We start from the raw sequence: 24,427 nt of genomic DNA, 5'->3' as shown, positions 1-24,427 counted from the left end.
TGAAAATCCAAATACACTACATCTACAGGTTCACCTGATTAACCCCTTCAAAAAAAGTGAAGTAGATTTGTGAGGCAAGACTTGCTCATGCTGACTTTGTTCCAATAAACCATGGCTTTCTATATGTTCTGTGATTTTGATCTTTAAAACACTTTCGCTATTTTTCCTGGCACTGAAGTCAGGCTAACTGGTCTGTAGTTTCCCGGATTGCCCCTGGAGCCCTTTTTAAGTATTGAGGTTACATTAGCTACCTTCCAGTCTTCAGGTACAATGGATGATTTTAAAGATAGATTACAAATTTTTACTAATAGATCTGAAATTTCATTTTTTAGCTCCTTCAGATCCCTGGGGTGTATACCATCTAGTCCAGGTGATTTATTACTCCAGTTTGTCAGGTAGGCCTATCACATCTTCTTGGTTCACCGTGATTTGGTTCAGTCCATCTGAATCATTACCCATGAAAACCTTCTCTGGAATGGGTATCTCCCCAACATCCTCTTCAGTAAACACCGAAGCAAAGAAATCATTTAATCTTTCTGTGATGGCCTTATCTTCTCTAAGTGCCCCTTTAACTCCTTGATCATCTAACGGTCCAGCTAACTCCCTCACAGGCTTTCTGCTTCGGAGACCATTCCCCATTCTATGGAAGGTAGGAGCTGTAACCTACAAATTATAGTTGCCACCCAACTGAGAATACATGTCTTCCATGTCGTGTTATTGAAAACTCTAATTCTCTCCTGGCTATCAGGATGACCTCCTAGTCCCGCAGAAGTGATATCCGGGATAGACACTGAATTTAAAGTGCAGGTGATTCTAGACTGCAGGAAATGCTGGAACTAAATAGAAAACCTTATCTCCTGGAAGAATTTTGGACAAGAGAAGAATTCACAGGAGCCTGCATCCAATCTTCAGGCCTCTCAGATGGTGAGAGATTTCCATTGATATTTCCCTCAGAAGTCTAAGCCTAGAAGCCTGAGGAGAGGAGGCTTAGGAAGGTGGGTACTGTAACTTTAGCCAGCTGCTAGCCTATGGCTGATATGGCCATAGGCGCCATCCACTGTAGGATGCCACCATTCTCTCATATAATGTGGTTAAAAAGTGCCTCTCCTCCTTCTGGTTCAGACCCTGGGGCTCAAGGGCTGTACTGCCGGGGGGGGGGAGGATAAGATAAGTTGCTGCACCTGCTCTTGGTGTCCACCCTCCTCTCAGGGCCTTCTTTGTAGGAGGAGTAGACAAGTCAGGACAAAAATACCAACCCTGCTGCTCAGCGGAGTTGGCCTGCACAGGACCTCCTCCCTCTGCAGTCAGGAGCAGTGGGGTCCGTGGGGCTGCGAGAATAATAATTGAAAACAGGAAGCACAGCACAGCTTGCCAGTTGGAAGAAGATGCATTGGCCCACTCTGCCGAATTTCAATTGGAGTAGCATAGCCAGTGGGACTGCAGAAGAAGCATCAGCTTTCCCCACCCAACACTCAAGAGCAGAAGTAGCAGCACAGCCCATGGGGGTCGGAAGCAGCAGGGCCATCGGCTAGAAGATGCAGCAGTATCCTTCCCTCAAGAGCAACAGCAGGAGCAGTGCATCCTGAGGCTAAAAGGAGGAAGAATCTGAAAGGATGTGGGGCTGAAGATGGAGGCTGCTGCTCCTGCTCCTTGTGCTTCCAGAGTGGAAAACAAGTAAGAAAGAAACAGCTTGTGTGTGTTTGTATATGATTGATCATGGCAGAGACAAACTGTGTGTGTTTCTATGTGTATGTTTGAGCATGACAGAGAGAGACAGCCTGTGTGTGTGTATTTGTGTTTGTGAACGTGGCAGAAAGACTGTGTGTATGATTGAGCATGGCGGAGAGTATCTGTATATTTGAGCAGGGCAGAGACAGACAGCCTATAATGTGTGTGGGATTGAGCATGGCAGAGAGAAACAGCATTTAATTGAACATAGCAAAAAGCATGTGTGCGTTGAGGATGGCAGAGAGCAAGTGCATGTGTATGTGCACATGAGGTTGAGCATGGGAGAGTGTGTGTACAACAACCCCTACTGTCCACCTGCTAATCCACAACAATCTCACGGCATCTGGAAATCAAAAGCTCCCATGTATGGAAAGCATGGGATTTTTTTTATCCTTATTAATTTTTGGGTAGTGTTTGATATGTCTGCTATTTTGAAATGTTATATTGGTATTTGGAAAAGTTTTGAGTGTTTAATTATTTGCTGTTCTAATTGTCAACTGTTTTAAAATATTTATTCTTTTATTAGTATGGTTTTACTATTTTGATTGATATATGTCGTGATTTTGTTTGTTTTTTGAGGATTAGTGATGTTTTTATTTTTCTATTGTTGCACTGTATGCACTGTATGCTGAGGCCAGTATTCAATAGGCCGTTTAGAGGACAAGTTATCTGGCTAACTTGGCTAACTATGTTTGAATATAGCTGTTTAGGTTATTAAATTATCCGTTCTTGTGTGGCCATAACTTACTACTTACCTGGATAGCTTCAAAAGATATCCTGGTAAATAGTGCTTTTGCCTCTAGAAAAACCCAAGAATTATAGGGGCCTATGGCCCATTCTTTTTGTCTTCCCCCACCTAATATAAAAATTGCCCTATTGGGCCTTGCAGCTCCCACCCCACTTCCCTAAATGTAATGGAGCCATCACGTTTCCCAACCTCCCAGACAAATCCCTTCTTCGGAGAGCAGCCAGTGAGGCTAGGCCTTTCCCAACCCCTCAGCAACAGAGTTTCCAACTCCTCTCCAGAACGCCCCCGTAATGCCCCCTTTTTATCTGGCTAAATTAAAGACGGATAAGTAGTTATCCAACTATAATTTAGCCGGATAAGTGGCTGAGTATGCCAATTTGCCAGTTAGTTGGATAACGTTTGAGTTATCTGTATAAATGGCTTTTCAGTATGGACCTCAGAGTCTGACTTGTTGCGATTTCCAGTTCAGTTTTTGTTTGCATGTTTCTATTTTTACTTTATGGTCTCTTTATTCTGTATTTGAGAGTCTGTATGTGATCTGCACCTATGACGGAGGTGAGGTATTCTGCTAGTGTGTAGTTTCTGTGTAAGGAATTGTAGCAGCTTGGCTTGTTCGGTTTTCCTTATAGAAGGTTCATTGGTGTTCTAGGACCTGGTATAATAATTGCAGTGTTGTCATTTCATAGGTAGGGTTGTTGCTGTGTGAATGCTGGCAGTTAGTGCTGTTTGGTAAGAGAGGTTTACTATATGGTAATTGTAATTCAGTTTAGCTTTGGCTTTCTCAGGGCCAAGCTCCCACACCCAACACGCATTACCATAGGCATAAACCATATAGGTTTTAATCATATTTTTGGCAGGGTTGGCACCACAGCAGTGTATGAAAATATAATATACATCATGTTGCAAGTGATATTTTTATCTCAGAAGACTGAACTTTGAATGTTCTTTTTCATGTATTCTAAATGCATAATTTTTAATTGTTTGTGGGGAGCACACGGCTGTGAGAGGAAGAGTGGAGCCAACAAGCAACATGCTATGATTTTATTTTGAAATTCCTGCGTATGCTTTATGGTGTTGACTTTGCACCTATTACAAAGCAAAAGACACATTTTTGAGTGTGCATGTGTCCAGGGATTCAATTGGCCCCCACATATTCAAAGAGAATCTTGGCAGGCAGTTTCCCAGACTCATTCATTAGGTATATCTGATATGTCTGATGATTCTGAATCCTCTGATCTATCCATAAAATACATCTAAAAATATTGTCCATGCTCATTATTCCAGCATTAGAAACCTAACTAATTTAAATATGGTGAACAATATTTTGTGCATGGATATATAAATATTTTTGTTTGTGAGCCTTTTGATGGTTATAAATATTAATATGAATGTAATTTTATACCCTGCCTAGAACTGTAGACCGAGCAGACTACATTTTTATAAATAAATAAGGCTCATGGTGCCAGGATCCCCGTACTGGTTCTGATTGACCTGGAAGCCCAAAGCAACAAGAGGAAACTGCTGGGTTAAAAAAAAAGAAAATTAAGCCCCCCTACATTTAACAGTCTCCCATTCATGGTGGTATATGTTGCGTTCAAGGTGAGGGTGCACTTTATCACTTGGCCATAATTGCCACGACCAGCCGTACTCGCCAATATGCTGTTACAGCATGAATACTGTCGCCATCTGGTTTCTCCTACTCGGCAGGTCCGGTACTAGGCATGCACATCGTGCACCACTCTAAGAAGGCTCCGCAGTGGGAAACCTCCATTTGGAGACTTCCTGATCATGTCACGCGGCGGCGTATTTAAAACCTTGCCGCATTCCTCTTACTGCCTCAGCAACAGGTCCTCCTGCCTAGCAGTGCGTGTTGCTTCTCCTCTGCCCTTCCTGCTTCTTGATACCTTGCCTCATTGTCTTGCCTTTATTTGCCTTGCTGTCTTACCTTGCTCCTGTTGTCTTGCCTTGTCTGCCCTGCCTTGTCTTAATTCTCCATGTCTTGTCTCCTTCTCCTGTTTTTTCTGTCTTTATCTGATTTCTGATATTTTCCATTGCTTTGGACTTTGACATCTCTCTTGCCTGCTGCCTGCTATTTACCATTGCTTCAGTCACTGACCTCTCTCTTGCCTGCCTCTGACTCTTGTTCTGGACTTGGACTATACTCTGCTTGCTGCCTGCCCTGACCCTTGGCCTGTACCTGATAACTCTCCAATTGCTATCTGCCCTATCCTTAGCTCTGGTCTCTCTTTGTCTTTGCCCTGTGGGACCATCACCTAAGTCCTGCCAGTCCCTGGAACCCAGGGACTGAACCTGCTGGGAATAGGGTTCCACTTCTCTCACAAGAGAGAAGTGGAACCCTATTCTCTCACACAAGGATTTTTACTCCCAATACTTCTTAATACTTCTTAATTCCAATACTTCTTAATTCCAAAGAAGACTGGAGGACCTCAGCTCATACTAAACCTTTGAAATCTCAATCAGTATCCTTGCCGAGAGAAGTTCAAAATAACTTCTCTGAGCACAATCCTTCCTTTCATGACTGGATGTGTTCTTTAGATCTCAAATATGCTTATGCACTAACTGCCAGCATTCAAAAACACCCATCTTGTTGGCATTTCCTATGTTTCAAAGTGGGACACATCACTACTAATACAAAGTTCTTCCGTTTGGTCATTTTGCTTCACAAAATACCTTGCTGTGGTAGTATACGCTCTTTAGCCAGCAAGAAATTAGAATATTCCCATATCTGGGTGACTGGCTTCTGGTAGCCCCATCAAAAGATTCACTTTAGTTGCATGTCCAGCCGGCAGTATACCTTCTTCAGTCTCTTGGATTCGTAATCAGCTTCGAAAAGTCGACTCTGGAACCAGCTCCTTGAATTCAATTTTTTGGAGCCATTCTAGATACCATGAGAATGCAAACATTTCTCCCCTTAGACGGAATGGTAACTATGTGCAAACTTGCCAATGCACTGCTGAAATCAACATCCACAACAATTTGCTGTATGCTAGTAATTTTAGAATATTTGGCAGTGGCGATTCACTTAGTCCCATTAACATGATTGCACATGATTATCAACTACAATGGGGACTATAGACTCAATGGAACACAGCTCCTGCAATAACTACTTTATATGAGAATCACCTTCACTCAGGAGTTGAAGGAAGTTGTATGTTGGTAGTTACAACCAGCTGTTCTTCAGGAGGGTACCCTGCTTTAGCCAATACCATATCAAATCATTTTAAGCACAAATGCCTCCACCATGGGCTGGTGAGCCCACGTCGGTCATTACAAAACTCAGGGTGTATGGTCTGCTTAGGAAAAACAATTACTAATCAGTCTATTAGAACTCAGAGCAATAAGCAATGCCCCTCTGGCATTCAAATACATCCTTAAAGGAAAAGACCTAATGGTCCAAACAAGCAATCAAGTAGCGATGTTTTATATCAACAAACAAGGAGGGACCGGATCATGGATCCTTTGTCAGGAATCCCTGCACTTATGTCAGTGGGTAGTAGAGAACAAAGCCACACTACAGGCCACTTCTTTACCAAGCATTGTGAGCACAATGGTGGACAGACTCAGCAGGATATTCTGCCCAAACAAATGGTCCTTGTCTCACATCATAGCCAATTAACTCTTCAAACTGTGGGGTCAACCCTAGATCAACTGTTTTGCAACGGATCAAAACCAAAAGCTGTCAATTTTGCTCCATTCGCTCCAGTTCAATACAAGAAAATTCAGATGCCTTCCTAATCCCTTGGAATACAGGCCTTATGTACACTTTTCCACCAATACCACTCATAGCAAGGACTGTTAAAAAAACTCAAGTGCAACCAGGCCATGATGATTTTAATCACACCATCGTGACCAAGACATCTATGGTATGCCTATCTAGTTCAATTCTCCGTAAGACCTCAGATTCATCTGGGATACCATCTCTCACTATCATCTTCATTCTGAACTGCCTTCCCTCAGTCTGACAGCATAGATGTTGAGCTCTTGGTCCTAGCACAATGGTCTTTTCCAGATCCAATACAAAATGTCCTCCTTTCTGCCTGAAAGCCATCAACAAAGCGCAGCAATTCTTTTAAGAGTAAACGCTACTTGGAGTGATGCAGGTCTCACAATCTAAACCCATTTACCTGTGAATCAAGACATCTCCTATCTTATCTTCACCATCTTTCCTGGTCTGGTCTTAGTGTCGTATCGGTCTATGTGCATCTCAGCACAATTGCGGCTTATTACTCCACTGACAACAGAGCACCTATTTCTATGCACCCATTGGACTCCAGAAGGGTCTGTTGCACTTGCATCCACCAGTATGAAAACCACCAGTGCCATGGAACATAAACGCAGTTCTTACTCATGTAATGCAAGCTCCATTAGAGTCCTTTGAAATAGTGCATTTAAAATCTTAACTTGGAAAGTTCTATTTCTAGTAGCAGTTACTTCTGCTCAGTCAGTGAGTTGCAAGTACCGGTGCATTACACACCATATATGCAGTTCTTCCAAGATAAGTTGGTTCTCAGTACTCATCCTAAATTCTTACCAAAAGTAGTTTCTGCTTTCCACCTAAACCAGACAATAGTTCTTCCAACTTTCTTTCCAAAACCTCATGCACATGAGGGTGAAAAGACATTACATTTGTTAGACTGCAAAAAAGCTCTGGCTTACTACAAAGTATCACAATTGTACATCTTGTATAATCCTAACAACCTTGGTGTAGCAGTAGCAAAGAGAACGCATTCCAATTGGATCACGAGTTGCATTCAGTGTTGCTATATGGCAGCAGGGTGGCTCGATATCACTAATCCAGTCAGAGCTCACCAGGTAAGAGCAACGACTTCCTCCATTGCACACCTCTAATAGGTCCTAATTAAAGACATATGTAAAGCAGCCACCTGATCATCAGTGCATACCTTCACTTCCCATTACTGTCAGAAGCCTTGGCTGAAAAGGACAGTGCAGTAGGACAGGCAGTCTTGTACCACCTGATACATAAATAGTCTGCTCTCCATGGTGAGGTCTGGGTTGCTTATCAATAAGCACTCCTGCAACTCTCTGCTCGGGACTCCCCACAGATCATGACTAATTCAGCCCTGCTTATCAATGGAAAACATGTTTGCTTACCGTAAATGGTGTTTTCTGTAGATAGCAGGATGAATTAGCCATGAGATGGCCGCCCTTCCTTATTTAGCTTTAGACCAGACTGAGGAGACTCTGAAGAAGTGCCTGCACAGGGATTCCTGCACATGCTCAGTAAAGCTCAAAAGCTCTACTAGCTTGGAGAGACAGTTTTGTTCAGTGCCACCTGATGACATCATCCACAGAACATGGCTAATTTATCCTGCTATCTATGGAAAAAACAGCTTACGGTAAGCAAACTTGCTTTTTCTTCACTTCCAGCCCTCACCGAGTAAACTGATGGTTTGAGTTAGAGATCCTAAGCACATGGTCATAGAGCAGCCAGGACAGAAAAGTGATTGAATGACAGTCTTTTTAAAATTCAAAGCGATTGCTGTATATTGATGATAGAAGAGAGTAACAAAACTATGATGTAGCATGGCAGATAGTTTTATTAACTGATTAGACACTAATTCTGACTTCTTGGCTTTCAGGAATTTGCACCACGCATAATTGTGATGTACTTGATGGCAGCTCTTGCTTTCTTCTTCTACAGCTCCAAAATCCCAGAAAGATATTTTCCAGGTATGCTTGCATAGTTCTCATGCTACAATAATATGTTATTTGAGATTATCATTTTTTGTGTGTGTAAAATTCCTTCAGGGTAGATATTCAAAAGCCATTTAGATGGATAACTGAAAAGTTATCCTTGTGTTTGGCTAATAAGCTGGATAAGTTGTTATCCAGGTATAATTTAGCCAGTATAAAAAGGGTGTTTGGTAGGTGTTCCGGGGAGTGATTCCATTATCTGGCTAACTTAGCCGAATATTGGGTATATCTGGCCCCATTTGGCCGGATAACTAGCTACTTATCCTGAATATCTTCAGAGAGATCTGGGTAATACACCTTTAAAAAAACAAAACAAAAAAACCAGACACCAATTCGTGGACCTCCCAGTCCGATGCCCACCAGCACCCATCAAATGTCTCAATCCCCCCGCCCCTCCCCCCCCCCCCCCCCACCCAAAAATGTACCCCAATCTTTAAAAAGCAATTTTATAGTTCAAAAGGATGAGCACCACTGGCCCGGGCCTCCAGTCCCTGCTAAAAATTCTTAATTATCTCTTCTGCTCCCCCCTAAACATCCACTCACCCCTCCTTCCCAGCCGGGCGCTCTCCTACCCACTCAGTTACTTTGAAAATCGCCCCTCTTGTATGAGTCCAGCATTATTTAGGTAATAACGTTAGAAGCGTACTTTGTAGCGTAGAATTACGCTTCCAGCGTTATCACCTAAGTAATATTGGAAGCGATCACCTGCCTCATGTCAAAGAAGTGCCCTTAATATTCTCTTTCAGGATCCAGTGCAACATAATCCTTTCATCTTTGAAGTCCTGTGTTGGAATGTCCCTGTATATGTCATTGACTTTGCATGCTAGTCCTGCTCACTCCTTTCCTTTGTCTCTTATCTTCAGATTACCCCATGTCCCCCTATCTTGCCCCTGTTAATAATAAATGATAATGCTAGGAGGGACCTCTAGAAATGTAGTTAATCATTTTTGATATCATATCATATATGCTGAATATTGTCAAAGATAGAGCGCCCGATATGACAACATGCCCTATTATCTATCCCAAAACCACTTCTTTTTTGTTTGGTTTTCATATATGCAAATAAAATAAATTCTATATATCAAAAGTGGCTTCTCATTAGCATTCAGGAGTATTCCAAAAGTGTTTCTGTTCTCATAAGGTCTGTATCTCCTGATGCCAACTTTTATGCTAGATGTATGCTGAAGGTATTAACCATTATTTCCTCTTTGCTGCTTCCACAGGACAACTAAACTACCTCGGATCCAGTCACCAACTGTGGCATGTCCTCGTAGTGCTGACGTTGTATTGGTGGCATCAGTCTATGGTGCACATCATGCAGTACAGACACAGCCAGCCCTGTCCTGACTACGTAGAGGGTTTATGAACGTAGGCATGCCTTTCTGGTGAGTGTGAAGGAGGAGGAGAGGGCAAATATCTCTTTTTGGTCAACTGTAGTGCCGTTTTCTGTTCTGCTTGAGTTCAAGGCTCTGTCACATAAGCAGCTGGCACCATGTTTTTGATGGCCTTTGGTATTTTCTGAGTAATGCCTTCAGCAAGAGCAATGGTCAGTATAAAACGAACTGGAAAGAGGATACAAAGCTCCATATTTTTTGAGCTTTATTTTAGGAAAAATAAATTTTCCCACCAACAGTTTTGAGTCCATGGTGGCTCTCATTTCTTTAACCACTCAAAATATTTTTAAATTCTTGACTTTTGGTAATGCTATACTGGTGAGGCCATAACCCCCCCTCCCCCACTCAGATTACCCAGGAAAAGCCGGACGCTGGATATCGGTTACCCTTGAATGATTCCTTGCATGGCTGCACGTGTGTGGTAAATGCATATGAAGTATGAGATCTGAAAAAAATCTGCCACATTCACCGTGGAAGAGCAGAAACCTGGGGGGAAAACATCAGACAAACATTCGTCGTGAAGGTTATTCCAATGGAAAGCATCAGTATGAAGAATCATTAACTCTATTTCTTAAAGCATTATTATTGTAGATCTGGTTTTATTTCCAGTTGAGATACAATAAGAGAGATTCTGTTATATTGTCTAGTAGGGTATTAAGAGGACCTTGCTAACAGAAATATAGTAGAGGCTGATGAAACTTCATTCCCAGATTCTTGCTACTTACACCAAATTCCTTTTCCATCCTGGATTTTTTCTTTTTCTTTTTAGCCTGTAGTTGACATCTTGCACACCAAAAAAGGCTGCGCATCTCCTGTCTTGTTACTACATTCTAAACAAAAAGATTTGCTTTCCTTCATTTTTTTATTTTCTTTCCAGCACTCCCTCAGTATGGTTGAAGTTTCATCTTTGTGGATGTCAAGGACTTAGTTGGCATCGTGTGGACTGTGGAAGCTGCACTCACAAGATATTTGAGTTGAACCAGCTGAGCTGTCTTCCTACTCGCCAGTAATGTTAACATGTTCAGGCATTCTTGGCGAAGTTGAATTTCAGGTTTCCAGCTTTTCATCTCGACCATGCTTGGTCTTCTACGTGGAACCACTGAGTAACTTTTGCACTTACTCTGTTTGAACGGGGGGGGAGGGGGGGAGGGGAATCAGGTTATCCAAAAAGTGATGCATGTTTACCATAACATTCCTTTTCTGCCTGAGCAGTTTGCTCCTCTATGAATTAGAAATGGAAAAGCATTGCACGTCTTAAGGGATATTTCATGTGTGCTTGCAGTTGACTTGGACGCAGCTGTCAGATTTCCAGTAAAGGGATGTAGAACAGGCCTAAAATGATTTAGCACTCTAGTCGTGCTATTTGCTAGAAATAGCTGACTCATTGCCACAGAACACAGCCGGGGGGGCATAGAAATAGTATGACTGGTACTCCTTAGTTTGCCTGTTCGGTTCAGTTCACGCTCAGAGCTGCACAATTAAAGCATACCTTCCAGAGACTGTTTTCCTAATTTGAGATTGTAGCTGTGCAAGTTCAGAACCTACACTCCAGCAGATTTCTTGGGCTGTTTTTGATAATTTGACTTTCTAAAATATTTGAAAATTATCTTTCCCCTGGGTTGGATTATTAGCTGGCGCATTCATTATTTCAATCCGTTTTTAAAAGCCAGTCAATGTGAAAATGCCTCTTGTTTTGCTTTTTGAAATTGTTTGTGCATTCATGTAATTAGTAGACTATGAACTGAGTTCTTCTGGCATACTCTGAGATTTTGCTTCAGGGCCCTGGTACCATAATTCCTTTGGTTCCCGTAGTCTGTTCTGGGACTTGGGCTCAGTTCAGTTTTGGAATTGGGAAATCCTAGCGTTCAGCACTGGAAAGGTTAATATAAGTAAAGACACTTTATTGTGCTATTTCCACCAGTATACATCATTAACCCTTCCTCCTCTCAAATTTACCTGTTTCTAACACAGGCAAGTTACAGTACTTGCCGTAGCTTTAAGAGTGTTAAAGCTCAGGTGGAGATGAATTTAGAACAGTGCTGGTGTTTTGCAGGTTTGGTCAAGGTTTCCATATAAGAGAGCTCTGGTGTACCAACCAATGGGTAATACCCAAAAGCTGAGATCTTATCCAGGATCTATTGGGTTGAATGCTGGATAGAACGGTTGGTATTTTCTTTAGAGAAAACATAAGGTAAAGTTTGAAGACCACAATGAGCAAAATTACTTGGGAGAAATATGGTCATAAAAGTTGGCTGCTGTCTGTCGTACCAGTGTTTCATGTTGGTGTTAGGAATTAAAATCCCATTCTGGCTGTTAAAACAAAAAAAAAAAAGTCTAGAGAAGGGGGGATGCTGCTAGTTTACCTAAATATTAGTATCGCTTTTGTCAGGGTTGTTTCGTGGGGGAGGGGGGAGGGGCAGTGAAGGATCCTAGATATTGTTGTTTTTTTAAATTATCCCCTCCCAGGGAAACCTTTATTTCATCTCTGCCCTGACAAAGTTCAGATTCCTTGCTTTTAAGGGTAGTAGACATTTATGTGTTGTGGGTTTTAATGTGCATTTTTGATTACCTCATGTAGCATTGTACAATGTGTTTGAAAACTGAAAGATTAGGCCAAGGTGCTGCCCATGCACAGGTACCAACAGCCCATGCTTGATCATTGATGAGCACTTCTAAGCAGACAGAGGTGGGCAATGCCTATCTTGACCTCCAACACTAGACAGTGAAAATTACGCTGATTTGATGTTAGTTTGTGGCGAAAATGGAAAGGATTGCAGTACAGACTTGAATGTGATGGTCCTTTATACTGTAGTTTGTTTTTAATAAAGAGTGGGGGGGGGGGGGGGGATGTTTATTTTTTGGGCTGTATAAATAGTACAAAGTGACAGTATTTACCAGTCATATGCACATTTGGAGCATTAGGGCTCTACGTTGTCATGAACTGGTTAGGATATTGACCGAGTGTTAATTTTTCTTGCATTGAAAAGGGAGCAAGGCAGTACCATGTCGGCTTATATCAGTGGCCTTGCCTTGGAAGTTTCTCTCCCAGCTGCTGCTGCTGCTCCCCACTTGCTGAGGTCACTTGCTTACATAGCAGAAGCGACGTACACGTGTGTGCGCTGCCTCCCCCGAAGGCCTTGTTTTAATACACAAGCCCAAATAAAACTCTGTGTAGGTGTGCTCAGACAAAAAGGCCATAAGCAGGCACATCAGTTATTCCCCTCTGGAGCATGGATTCCGTTACCACAGGAAAAATGGACTCCCTTATACCCTCCAGTGTAGGCTTAAACTGACTTTTCCTCCTTTGGCACCCAGATAAGCCTTTATTTTTAGCCGCATGATACTGCTTGGAAGAGTGGCTCAAGGCATTTGTTTCCATATCGTAAAGATGGGGCAAAGTCTTGGAAGCAAATTAGGATGGTTATTAGTCACTTTCATTGCATTTGGATAGTTTAATACAGATTGTAGGCTATTGCACACATCTGTACAGTTCCAAGGGACCGATGTATTAGGAGGTGTCCATGGGAATGCCCTAGTAACGTGAGAGATTTTTTTTGTGATATCGGCCCATTTGCATATTAAATCTCATTTGTGGTCTTTTTGCTGCTGTTTGCATAAAATCTGAAACTTCATTGCAAAAATAACTATCCCCCCCCCCCCCAAGGTGTAGTCAGTTTATGTTGTACTTCATAAAAGCTAAATAATGTGCCAAAGTTCACAAATGGAAGGTATTTACAGCAGGGGTAGGCAAACCTCTGGCCCAAGGGCCACATTGGAGGCCCAGTCAGGGAGATAGTAAGGAGTGGTGGCGTTTCCCCCCACTCCAAGAGTCTGAAGAACAGGAGGGGGTATTTCACAATACCCCCGGAAGTGTAGTCCAATGGACCAGCAGCCATATCATTTCTAGGCCAACAATGCCCCTTTCAGTTGGAAGTAACATGCTATTGCCACCACCCAGCTCACCTCCAGGGCCAAGATGGAAATCTCTTGTGGATTTTTATTTGCCCATCTCTGATTTGCAGTGAAAAGTGCATGTGCACATAGTTTTTGGTGCAATGTGCACCTTGCAATTGTTTTCTGCTTGCTGGTTCCTGCAGGCCTCTCTCAAGCAGGTTGCGTGCTGAGGTGCAGCGATTGGAATATACTGCTTTTCTCATGGCTCCTCGTTACCTAAAAAAAAAAAAAAAATGCCAGTGAGTTCTAGCGACTTGAACTGTATGGAATTGGCAGCTGTAGAGAATTTGAGAGGGGAGTTAAACTGTAGCCTGCGCTCTCAGCACTGGTATTTTTGTTTTCCCCTGCAACAAAAAAATAACCAAAGAAACTGTTGTATCTGTTCTTATATCTTTGGCGTCGTTTGAAGAAGAGACTTGGGTGATATCAAAAGCTCGTGTCCAACGTCTTTTGAGAAATTTTTGGTTCGAAAAAAAAAAAAGTTATCACAACTTGCAAAACAAGCAAACAGGTTGTTGAGAGAGAGGAGGCTTAATTCTCTGTGGAAGAGAAAAAAAATGGAAAGAATACATTTTGTCTTAAATCGTTTTCTTTTGTAGCTATTTATTAGAGCTAAAGGTGTCCTCACAATAATGTGACGTTTCATATACGTTATAGGAGTAATTTTGAAACAGCCCACCTAAATTTTAAATCCCTGCCTAGGTTACACCAGTTTTCAAAGAAAAACGTATGGATGTGCTTTCCCTTTGAGGATTATTCCACCAGAACAACCAGTGTGCAATTACAGCTGCTAATTTTGTGAACAGAAGTTTCTTGGGGGAAAATGTAACGTGCGTATGTCAGCACAAACCCCTCCTCAGCCCCTCTCCTAGCAATGCCTCTACTCGCTGTGGGTAAACTTGGGCAGTTACTCGCATATCAGGCAGTTTGGGTTTTTTTTATGACTGGCCATTTGTTTTACCCATGGACATGGCTTTGAAAATGTCCTTAGCAACAAAAAAAAGACAGCCCACTAAATATTTTCTTTCTCTTCTTTTGAAAAATAGAATATATTCAAAGCCATTTAAAAATCAGAAGGAAAAAGACCTCAGAGCTGAGATTAACAGGTATGATAACCTAAAAGGCTCTGTTTTCTAATCAAAGGTCAAAAAACCCTCCCGTTTTCTTTTTAATACTTCAATGCAAATTAAAGTACTTGAGCTCTTTTTTGGTGCCCTTCAGTGCCAACTCTTCTTCAAAGATGAAATGCATCAAATAATTTGCTTTTAAAGAACAGTTTGAACTTATGTTGATTTATTCCTTCAAAAACCACTGGATAACTTGTCCTATATTTGTTTTATTCAAGATTATATCTCAAGCAGCCTATTTAAAGGAATGTCAAGACAAACATACGTCATTCAACATTTGAATTGTTTGACACACATTGGAAAGGCAGCCCAGGCTGGTGCTGGGCTGCCAGAGATAATGTGGGCCCCTGGCCAGCCCGGAGGCACAGCCTCAATCGTCCTGTTGATCCTCTCCCCCCACTAGAGCTCACGGGTAATCCTTGTGGTCAGTGGGTCTGGGAATGGATTGGGGGGGAGGAGGTGGAGAAAGGTAGATGGGAGGAGAGATCCCAGCTGTAAGGATGGGTGGTTGAACTTATGTGCGCTGCTACGAGTAGCTGTCAACCACTAAATATGATTGGCCCCCAAGGCATGTGGGCTTTTTGAAATCTGCTTTTCCCCTCGGCTAGGTTTTTAAAAAAAAATGTTTTAAACCAGAAGAGGGCCCGGTTTGTATCTTCCTGTCGGCCTTCCTTTTCTCGTGCCAAGATGTCCATTCAAGGTGGAAACAGAGCAAGAAGCACTGGGTAGAGACAAGGCTGTGGCGGGAACTCTTGAGGTACTGAGCTCGGAGGTCCTGGAGCAAGACCAGACAAGGACTCTGGGAGTGGGTGCCAAGACTGTGGTCCGTCTTGGCACCTTCTTTGACTGAAGTTGTTGTAGTGGGTCAGGACGAGAGGTCGCCTCTTTTGGGATATCATCAAGATGAGGGAAAGAAACTGCAGATAATTCAGGTGTCTGGCCTGAGGTTTTTCCTGCAAGCGTTGATGTTGGTGAGAGTCAGGCCAGAGCACTGTTGGTGACACACAGCCAGGATTCAAAGTGGCGCAGGGCCCTTACAGATTTTACTGAGGTTGAGAAGGAGATGATGTCACCCTTCCTATTTCTAGGGTATCACCAGGTATGCAAGAGGAGGAGTTACTATGGCTCGCATTTGCCTCAGTGATCTGGCAAAATGGCCTCAGTTTAGGTCAGGCTTGTGGATTTCCTGGGCCATGGGTGGCTGGGCCAGGATTTACCAGGCTGGGAGTACCTCTTCTATTGTTCCTTCCCTGGCTCTTGGGAGTAGCTTGCCTCCCAATCACTATGGGTCCCTGCCGGGTTGACGATATGGGGTAATTGCTGTAGATGAGGGTTAGGGATATGAGACCCACTATGGTCAATGGTCACAAGGGTAGGCACAGGTGTTGGATCCCTTTGTGGCTCCTTCCCATCTCTTGATGGGGTAGATGGATGTTACACTTCCATCTCTTGGTGGAGAAGCAAATCTTATTTCTTCTTTGCAGATCCCACGGACTCGTGATAGAGTGGCAGCATCTGAGATGATTGATGGGCTAGGGACATTTAGGCAAACGAATGGAGGAACTGTCTGGAAACTGTAGGAATGATGCCCAGAGTGACAACAGACAGGTGTCCTGACAGGGTTGCTGCCTCATGGAGAAGTGCGACTAGTGATTTTTCCGGGACTTCTGAGATTGGATGTGTAAAACTTGTGGATTCTGTGGAGCAAAGTAGCAGGTAAAGGCAGGAGAATAAAATGGGGGAGAAGTCTATGGAGGTGGTCAAAGGTAAATGCAAGCACAGGAGCTTTTCCCAATCCTCTGACTCCTCCTCCTCGAGCTCTCTTAGGTCTTCATCTAATTCAGATAGTCCTTGCTCAAAGGATTGCCCATTGGATATAGAAAGGGTCTTCCTAGCATTAATGGCTCTTTCAGAATTATGGGAAGGTGTTGTTGCAAGATCTATGTATAGGAAGATTAAAGAGACATTACATAGATATATTTTGTTTGCTGGAAGGGCATAGGAGTTAGGGGTAAGTTGGGCAAAAAAAAAGGCTAAGAAGGAGGAAACATGTTGGGGGCCCCAGAAAATGATATAGAACAAATTGAACTGGGTACAATGTTTCCTGCACTGGGTAAGTGAGGCGGGACATTACAACCCTACTCAGTATGGTCCCCTTTTGATGCACAGTGCTACAAGAATTGCTGCATACAAGGATTACGTAGGGTGGCATAGCTGATTATGTATTTCAAGATGAGATGTGGGAAAATGTATGTCATGGGGATGCAGGCTATAGGGTTGTGGTTGACCCAAATGACCAATAAATCTGCGGGATCCGGGCAGATATTGGCAGGCAGGTGATAGTGGGCCACCCCTTTCGTGACGCAGCTATGTCTAGTGTCTCAGGCAGATCTCCAGCAGGCATACTGGACGTATACTGGCATTTCAATAGGAATAGGTCTGCCTGCAATTTCCCTGACTGTAAATTCAGACATTTCTATTCAAGGTGTGATGCCAATCACCCAGTGAACAAGTCCCCCAAAAAGCCAGGTCCAGGTGGGTCAGCTCCTTCCAAGTAGTGTCATGGTTAGGGCCCACGCCAATCTGGGTGTCTAAGATGCACCCTGGGTTAGATAAATATCCCAATAGAGAGGCCACTAGGATTTTGTTAGTGGGTTTTATGAAGGTTTCTGCAGCTCTTATTTCAGCCCAGGGGAAGGAGAGTGCGTTCCTAATTCATGCTTGGTGTCTCGTGTCAAAGTAATTGCAACGGTGAAAATATCTGAGGAACTGTTGCTAGGCAGGATTGCTGGTCCTTTCTTGCACCTCCTTTTCCAAAAACTTTTCTCTCCATTAGCAGTGAGTCCAAAAAAAACAAGGGAAAATTCCATTTGATCTACAATTTGTCTTATCCTGATGAAGATTCAGTGAATGACTTTTTTCCCCTGGAATTTGTTCGGTTCATTATGCTTCCTTTGATTCTGCAGTTCAAATAGTAAGGCATTGTGGAGAGGGGACACTTATGGCCAAAGCAGATATAGAGGTAGCTTTTCATTTTCTCCCTATTCACCTTGTTTTCCTCTGCTTGGTTTTAAATGGGATGGCAGTTTTTATGTAGACCATTGTTTGCCTATGGTATGTCAGCAAGCAGGAAAGCATGATAGTATGTTATTCCAGACAGCTTTCATTTTAGCCTTCTTTGGAGCTTTGCGAATTAGTGAGCTGGTTACGCCTTTGGGCCAAGCTTTCTAAGACCAGTCAGCAGTGTTGAGGGGGGTGGGGCCTGGTTCATTCTTAGCGCAGTGGGAGACTTGGTGACTTGCTTGGTTAAAAACATTCGTCAGTATTTGGCGTCTCACCCGACTGGGGGAGTTCAGTTCCAAATGTATGTTGATGGATGCCTCTTTTCAAAATATCAGTTTTCGATGATTCTCAAAAAAGCTTTGATGTCAGTAGGTTTGGATGCGGGACAGTACGAGGCAGTTACTAACATGGCAGATGCTGGTTCCTGCCATCTGTCATGGAGGCAGGAGTGGAGGAGTCGCCTAGCGGAGGAATAGCCTAATGGTTAGAGCAGTGGGCTACGAACCAGGAGACCAGGGTTCGAGCCCTGCCGTCACTCCTTGTGACCTTGGGCAAGTCACTTTACCCTCCATTGCCTCAGGTACAAACTTAGATTGTAAGCCCTCTGGGGATAGGGAAATACCTACAGTACCTGAATGTGATCCACTTTGAAACACTGAAAAAAGTGCGAAAAGCGGAATGTAAATCTAAATAAATAAATAAATACAGAGCATTGGGCGTTGTCAGTCTGGGAAGTTTCCATTCTTATGTTGGGAGGGAGGGGGAAGACGCTGGATTCTTGATGGGATGTTAACTGTTTGTTTGCCTTGCAGATGCATCTTGCTCTGGGGGATTGGTTTGGATTGATGGCTACTGTTATGTACACTGGGCTTTTGAGCGAGCTCCCATCTGCCTGTTCAACTCAAATCTTAGGCTTGAGAGGCAAGGACTATGTGGCAATCACTGGGATCAATTGGTACCCCCCTTATTGCTGGAAGAATCAGGGTGATTGTATCTGCAGTTTTGATAATACTTCTGGGTGGCAACAACTTGGGAAGATGGGCCTGCAGACACTTGGTTCATGTAGCTCGAAAGGACTTTGCATTGCTTTTGGTTTTGCTTCCTGGATCTATCTTGCGTTGGTCAGATATCATCTCTAAGCCTAAATTGTAAAGTCACTTGATGTTTGGCAGATATTTGAAGAAGGTGAACCAACAAATTGGCTCTTGGCTGAGTTCACAAGGGGGTGTTCACATATTCCATACTTGGTTGTGGGAACCTTGCCTAGATTTCTGTCGCCAGGACTTGCTGCATTTATCGGATGTGGGTTTAGATTTAAATAATTTCTTGCAAGAGGGCATTGAGGATATCTTTCGGGATAGGGCAAGATCCAAATGTTTTGGTGGCACCTCATGCAGATTTTTGACTGTACGAGGCTGTGGCAGAGTACCCGAGCTGAGATAAGACAAGACAGTTGGCTTCTAAGTGTTGGTAGATGTTATGCACCGGGGGCCTGGCTTCAGCCCTTCAGATGGTTGGTTCCTTGCTGACTGTGGTGGGGGCCCAAAGTCAATGGCCTACAGGTCGGGAGACCTAAGGGTAGTTTAGCTTGTTGGGTCATGGAAGTTAAGCTGTGCTGGGGGGGGGGGGGGGGGGAGGGGAAGATGATTGATTGATTATTGAATTACATGAGAGTTTATGCAATGTTTGCTCAGGTACTGAGTTGTAATAAAGTTGTGGCCTTTGACCTCCAAGTTAATGTTGAATGTGATATTTTGTTTTACATCAGGATGTAGAAGAATGAGTGTGAGTGGTGGAGGCTGGTTCAGAGTGTCTTCATATTATCCTGAACAAGACAAATCTAAGATAAGCTATTTAGGTTTGGCATTCCTTTAAATAGCCTGCTTGATATACAATCTTGGACAAAACAAATATAGGACACATTACCCAGTATTTTTTGAAGAAATGAATCTACTTAAGTTCAAACTGTTCCTTAAAGCATAAATCATTTGATATGTTTAATTTTTGAATAAGTGAAGATCACCAAAAAACGAGCACATGCACCTTCATTTCCATTAAAATATTAAAAAGAAAACTGAAGGTTTTTTTGACCTCTGATTAGAAAAGAAAGCCTCTTAGGTTGTCCTACCTGTAAGCTCAGCTCTGAGATCTTTATCCTGATTTCTAAATATTTAATTGGCTTTGAATATATTCAGTTTTCAAAAGCAGAGAGAAAACATGGAGTGGATTGTCTTTTGTTATATTATTATTAAGCTCCACATTCCCTAAATAAGTAGTTATTGTCTTAATTTTGAAAATTACCCCTATATTTGTTTCATCTATTTGAGACAAGGAAAGGGCTATGTTTTTATTTTTTTGGGAGGGTGGGAGTGGGGAGAGAACTAAAGAAAACTGCATTATGTATGACAGTAATATTGTATTTTTTTTATTTGATTATCCTTTGCGTCTTAACTCATTGTGCTGATGCTTGTGAGATAGACCTCTGCCCAGTATTACTTCTGTGCTGCTATTATATTTATGATGACGATTTAATTTATTACTAAGCAAAGTTCTGTCTATCATGCCCCAAAATACAAGTTTTGGGAAAACAACTTTGATTCTTTAACCTGCAGAAGGTAACGGCTACAAAGAAATGACAACGTGCACTACCAAATGCTGGCTAGAGACCTGAAAATGTGAACATGTGATTTCAGCCTGCTGTAACAAAGCTCTCCTAGCTGGTTCCATATGGGTAACAATCTAATGGTGTTTTAGTATGGTTTCTGTTTTTGTTTCGTGTGTTTTTTAAATCAGTAATTGTACCATTTTATGTGAGTCTAAATGCAGGCATTTCCAGCTTCTGGATAAATAAATATCATTACAAACTAATTTTATGTTAAACCACAGTAACTACATTTTAACAAACTGCATGGAGAAAATACATATTATGTAAATGTGTGGATTCGGAATAAAATGGGTTTACTGTAGGTGTGCAAAATTGTGTCAAGTTATTCTTTTTGGCACGGGTGGGGGTAGTGGGGTGGTAAGCATGATGATACATAGCGCCGCTTTTTGAGTGCAGGTGGTTGGAGATTGTAACTCGTCGGCGATTCTCTGCTTTTAGTTGCTGATAAACAGTTCACAAAGGGAACTGAGACATGCCAAGTTTTTTTTTTTTTTGCAAATGACACAAAATGGATGGCTTAGGAATGCATTTATTGGCAAGATGCAGAGGTATCTACAAGTGTGAATTGTAAGGTCAGGTACTTGAGGGCTGTGGGCGGGGGGAAACAGTGAAGTGATTTATAAGCGAGGTAAGGAGGTTGCGTTTTGTTTGGTAAGTCCTAATAAAAACAGGCTAAAGATGGGAGAGAGAGTGAGTCTGAGGGCAAAGAGGGGGGTGGGGGCTCAAGAGGACTGCACATAGATTTGGCGAAGAAGGACAAAGCTAAAGGGAGGTTTTTACGGTCCTCATACCTCTGCCCTTTTTCCTCTTGTCCTCTGTTTTACTGGCTGTTGGCCTGCCTCCCAAATACAAAATCCTGATGCACAATCTGATTTCTCAGCCAATAACCTACAATAAAAATGGGTGCAGAGTGTGTGCAGAAGGGGGTTATCCTAGGCATCAGAAAACTGGGAATGAGCTTGATGTTCACTCTGAATTGGGACAGATGTAGAGAACTGTACTACATTCAGTATCTGTGTTCCATGTTAAGGGAAAGCTCTGCACAACAAAATTGCATGGAGAGCAATGGCTACTCGTATCTGATATCCTTGTTCTCGCTAGGTTTCATTTCCTTCCCAGAAATGTAATAAAACAGCCTGCCACAATGTATGCATTCTGAAATTAGGCATTATGGTTTCAGGGTGGAGCGATGCAGAATAATCATCCATTTATTTTGTTGTAAATCACTTTGGCTGTAGTTTATGGTAAGGCAATTAATAAATAAAAAATGTTGATGATGATGAAAAAATGTCCTACCTGTGAAGAGGAGCATTATCCTGTACATGACACTGATGGCTGATAGAAGTTTGTGGTAACCTTGAAATTGCCATTTTATTTAGCTTTATTTAGGGATTATAATGTTCATAAGTGAGTACTTATTATTTACTCTTTCACTGGAAATTATAGGCGGGCCTTGAACTTTTTCATAACTATCTGTCTGGGACCCACTATATATTTTTCCTCATGAAGTGCTGAACAGCAAGACTAATTAACACTTTCAGGAATGGCTAATAATACCTCTATTTATGCAACTGCTGGCTTTCCCAGTTTTATTTCATTTTCTGGCTTCCATGAGGTCACTTTTTCCTTTTGCTTTATGACATTGGCTGGCTATCTTCAGGTCATCTGAAATGATTATCCTAAACCTTTCATGTTTGGTATCCAGTTCTTGTCCTAATTGATATCTGTGGGATTTTTGTATCGTACCGATACCATGATAAACCATTTCTACCATTTAAAATCAGGAGGCAGTAGTAGTAAGATGAGACCAATCACCTTTAATTAAGGGAATCCTTTATTAGTTGAACAAAAATGAAAAGTACTGAGATAAAAATAATGCCCCGACTCTGGCCGAGGTTTGCTTTAATATGGGGCTGCATCAGGGGCTGAAACACTTTAATAAAATATTAATCCACAATACAAGCACAGTCATTGTAATACCAAGAACAAAGTAACAGGTATACTACTGATATAATCCTATAACATGTAAAGAGATTCATAACTCGGATATACCAAATACAGGAAATACACAGGGAGACGAAGAGAAAGATAATTGAGTATCCGGCATCTTAGGAAAAGGGAAAAAAAAAAGATATTCATTGTTACTTTATATTTTGAATGACTATAAAGCTGCAAAGCAACGAACTCTGATGAGTGCTTCACATGAAATGTAATTAGTTTCACACCAAATAAGAGTTCTGTAAACCTAAACCGCAAATAGATTATTTTGTCAACTAATAATTTCATCATTTCATTTTTATTGCATCTAACACCCCAATATATTTTATTGAAACATAACTTCAATTATGTCAAATATTTCTCTCATCAGCATTTTACAATACATATACAAATGCAAATATCACCCAAACTAGTAAACTCCTTTGTGGATCGACACATTGGTGTGCAAACTCATAAAAAATTAATCTATCACAATAGAACACTTTTTGGTGTGAAACTATGGTTGGTTTTCAAATATAGCGGCAGTTCTCGAATCTTTCCTACACTTCCAGAACCGCTGTTCACTGAAGACAGGTACGTCATGTCTAATTGTCAATACTAACAAGCCAGATCCAGCAATGTGAAATAGTCCATAAGTCATTTTTTTAATTGGAATTATACATTTTTTACTATACATAGTAAGATCTATTTCATCTAGATATTTTCCTCCGTTTTCAGAAAAGGTACCAAGGCTCTGGTACAATAATTACATTTCATGTGCAATACTCATCGAGTTCGTTGCTTTGCAGCTTTACACTAGTTATTCAAAATATAAGGTAACAATGAATATCTTTTCTTTTTTTTTTTGTCCTTTTCCTAAGATGCCAGATACTCAATTATCTTTCTCTTTGTCTCCCGGCGTATTTCCTGTATTTGTATATCCGAGTTATGAATCTCGTTACATGTTATAGGATTATATCAGTATACCTGTTTCTTTGTTCTTAGTATTACAATGACTGTGCTTGTATTGTGGATTAATACTTTATTACAATATTGTGTTTCAGCCCCTGATGCAGCCCCATATTAGGGCGAAACTCAGCCAGAGCAGGCATTTTTATCTCAGTATTTTTCATTTTTGTTCAACTAATAAACGATTCCCTTAATTAATGATGTACTGGTTTCATCTAACTACTACTGCCTCCTGGCTATACGAGATTGTCTTCCGATTTGTTTTCTTGGACTACCATTTGAAATCAACACTACAGGTTCCATAATGTATCAGGATGTGAATTGTTAGAAATCCAGTACTAACCCTTGAACAGGATCAGTTGTCATCTTTTCTTTGTGCTAAAACCAGTTCAATTCATAGACAATATATTTGTATGTGATTGTATAATAAGATAGCCCTAAGGGGAATGCTGATAGCAAAAGCTGCATGTAGGGTGGGGTGGGGTAGGGGGAAGCAGAACCTGATTAATTGTTTGCTTAGAAAAGTGTGTGTTTAAAGTTTGCAAAAGAAATAGTGGGTTCAATTGTGTGGTTTTAAGTTTGCAAAAGTCAGTTCTTTGCTGGTGAAGGTGTAAAAGCAATTTTCTGGATAAGTAATCAGTAGTGTTTGATTTGACAAAGTGTCAACCACAAATATTATTAGAGAAAGAAAAGTGAGAGGGTTGATTTGTCAAACAACTTGCACTGTCAGTCATCAAGAGGTTTGTTTGAGGTAATTGTCTTAGAAGAACAGATATAGAATGGGAGGACATGGCTATCACAGAAAAACTAAATTCTTTGTTTTCAGTCTTTACTGAGAGAGGATATTGGGGAGATAGCCACACCAGAAATGTTCTTTGGTGGTGATTCAGAGGAACTGAAGCAAATAACCACGAAAATGGAAGATGTAATAGAGCAATTATTTTTTTATTTAATAGATTAATATTCCACCTATCTTAATAAAAGCATACTAGGAGGATTGCAAAATAAAACAAATGGAAAGCAAATATACAGAACATTTATAAAATAGTCCAACAATACTTAAAAC

General features: G+C 41.6%; 1 protein-coding gene across 5 annotated transcripts in view; it reads left to right on the top strand.

Moving 5' to 3' along the window:
- The window catches only part of PAQR3 (progestin and adipoQ receptor family member 3), a 44,214-nt gene extending 23,498 nt beyond the window's left edge, over positions 1–20,716 (top strand). For 4 of the 5 annotated variants that reach the window (XM_029600291.1, XM_029600275.1, XM_029600257.1 and 1 more), the window contains exons 6-8: positions 8,098–8,188; positions 9,436–9,597; positions 10,484–10,736. In XM_029600291.1, coding sequence (XP_029456151.1) covers positions 8,098–8,188; positions 9,436–9,578 — 234 coding nt within the window. In that variant the 3' untranslated portion in view covers positions 9,579–9,597; positions 10,484–10,736. Of the gene's footprint in view, positions 1–8,097; positions 8,189–9,435; positions 9,598–10,483; positions 10,737–20,362 lie in introns of those variants that run through there. The other variant, XM_029600267.1, reaches the window with a different exon arrangement.
- Positions 20,717–24,427: the final 3,711 nt, after the last annotated feature.

Source organism: Rhinatrema bivittatum, chromosome 1, assembly GCF_901001135.1.
Source record: "Rhinatrema bivittatum chromosome 1, aRhiBiv1.1, whole genome shotgun sequence".
NCBI lineage: Eukaryota > Metazoa > Chordata > Amphibia > Gymnophiona > Rhinatrematidae > Rhinatrema > Rhinatrema bivittatum.
Note: the sequence above shows the minus strand (reverse complement) of the source record. Positions and strands in the feature narration are given on the sequence as shown.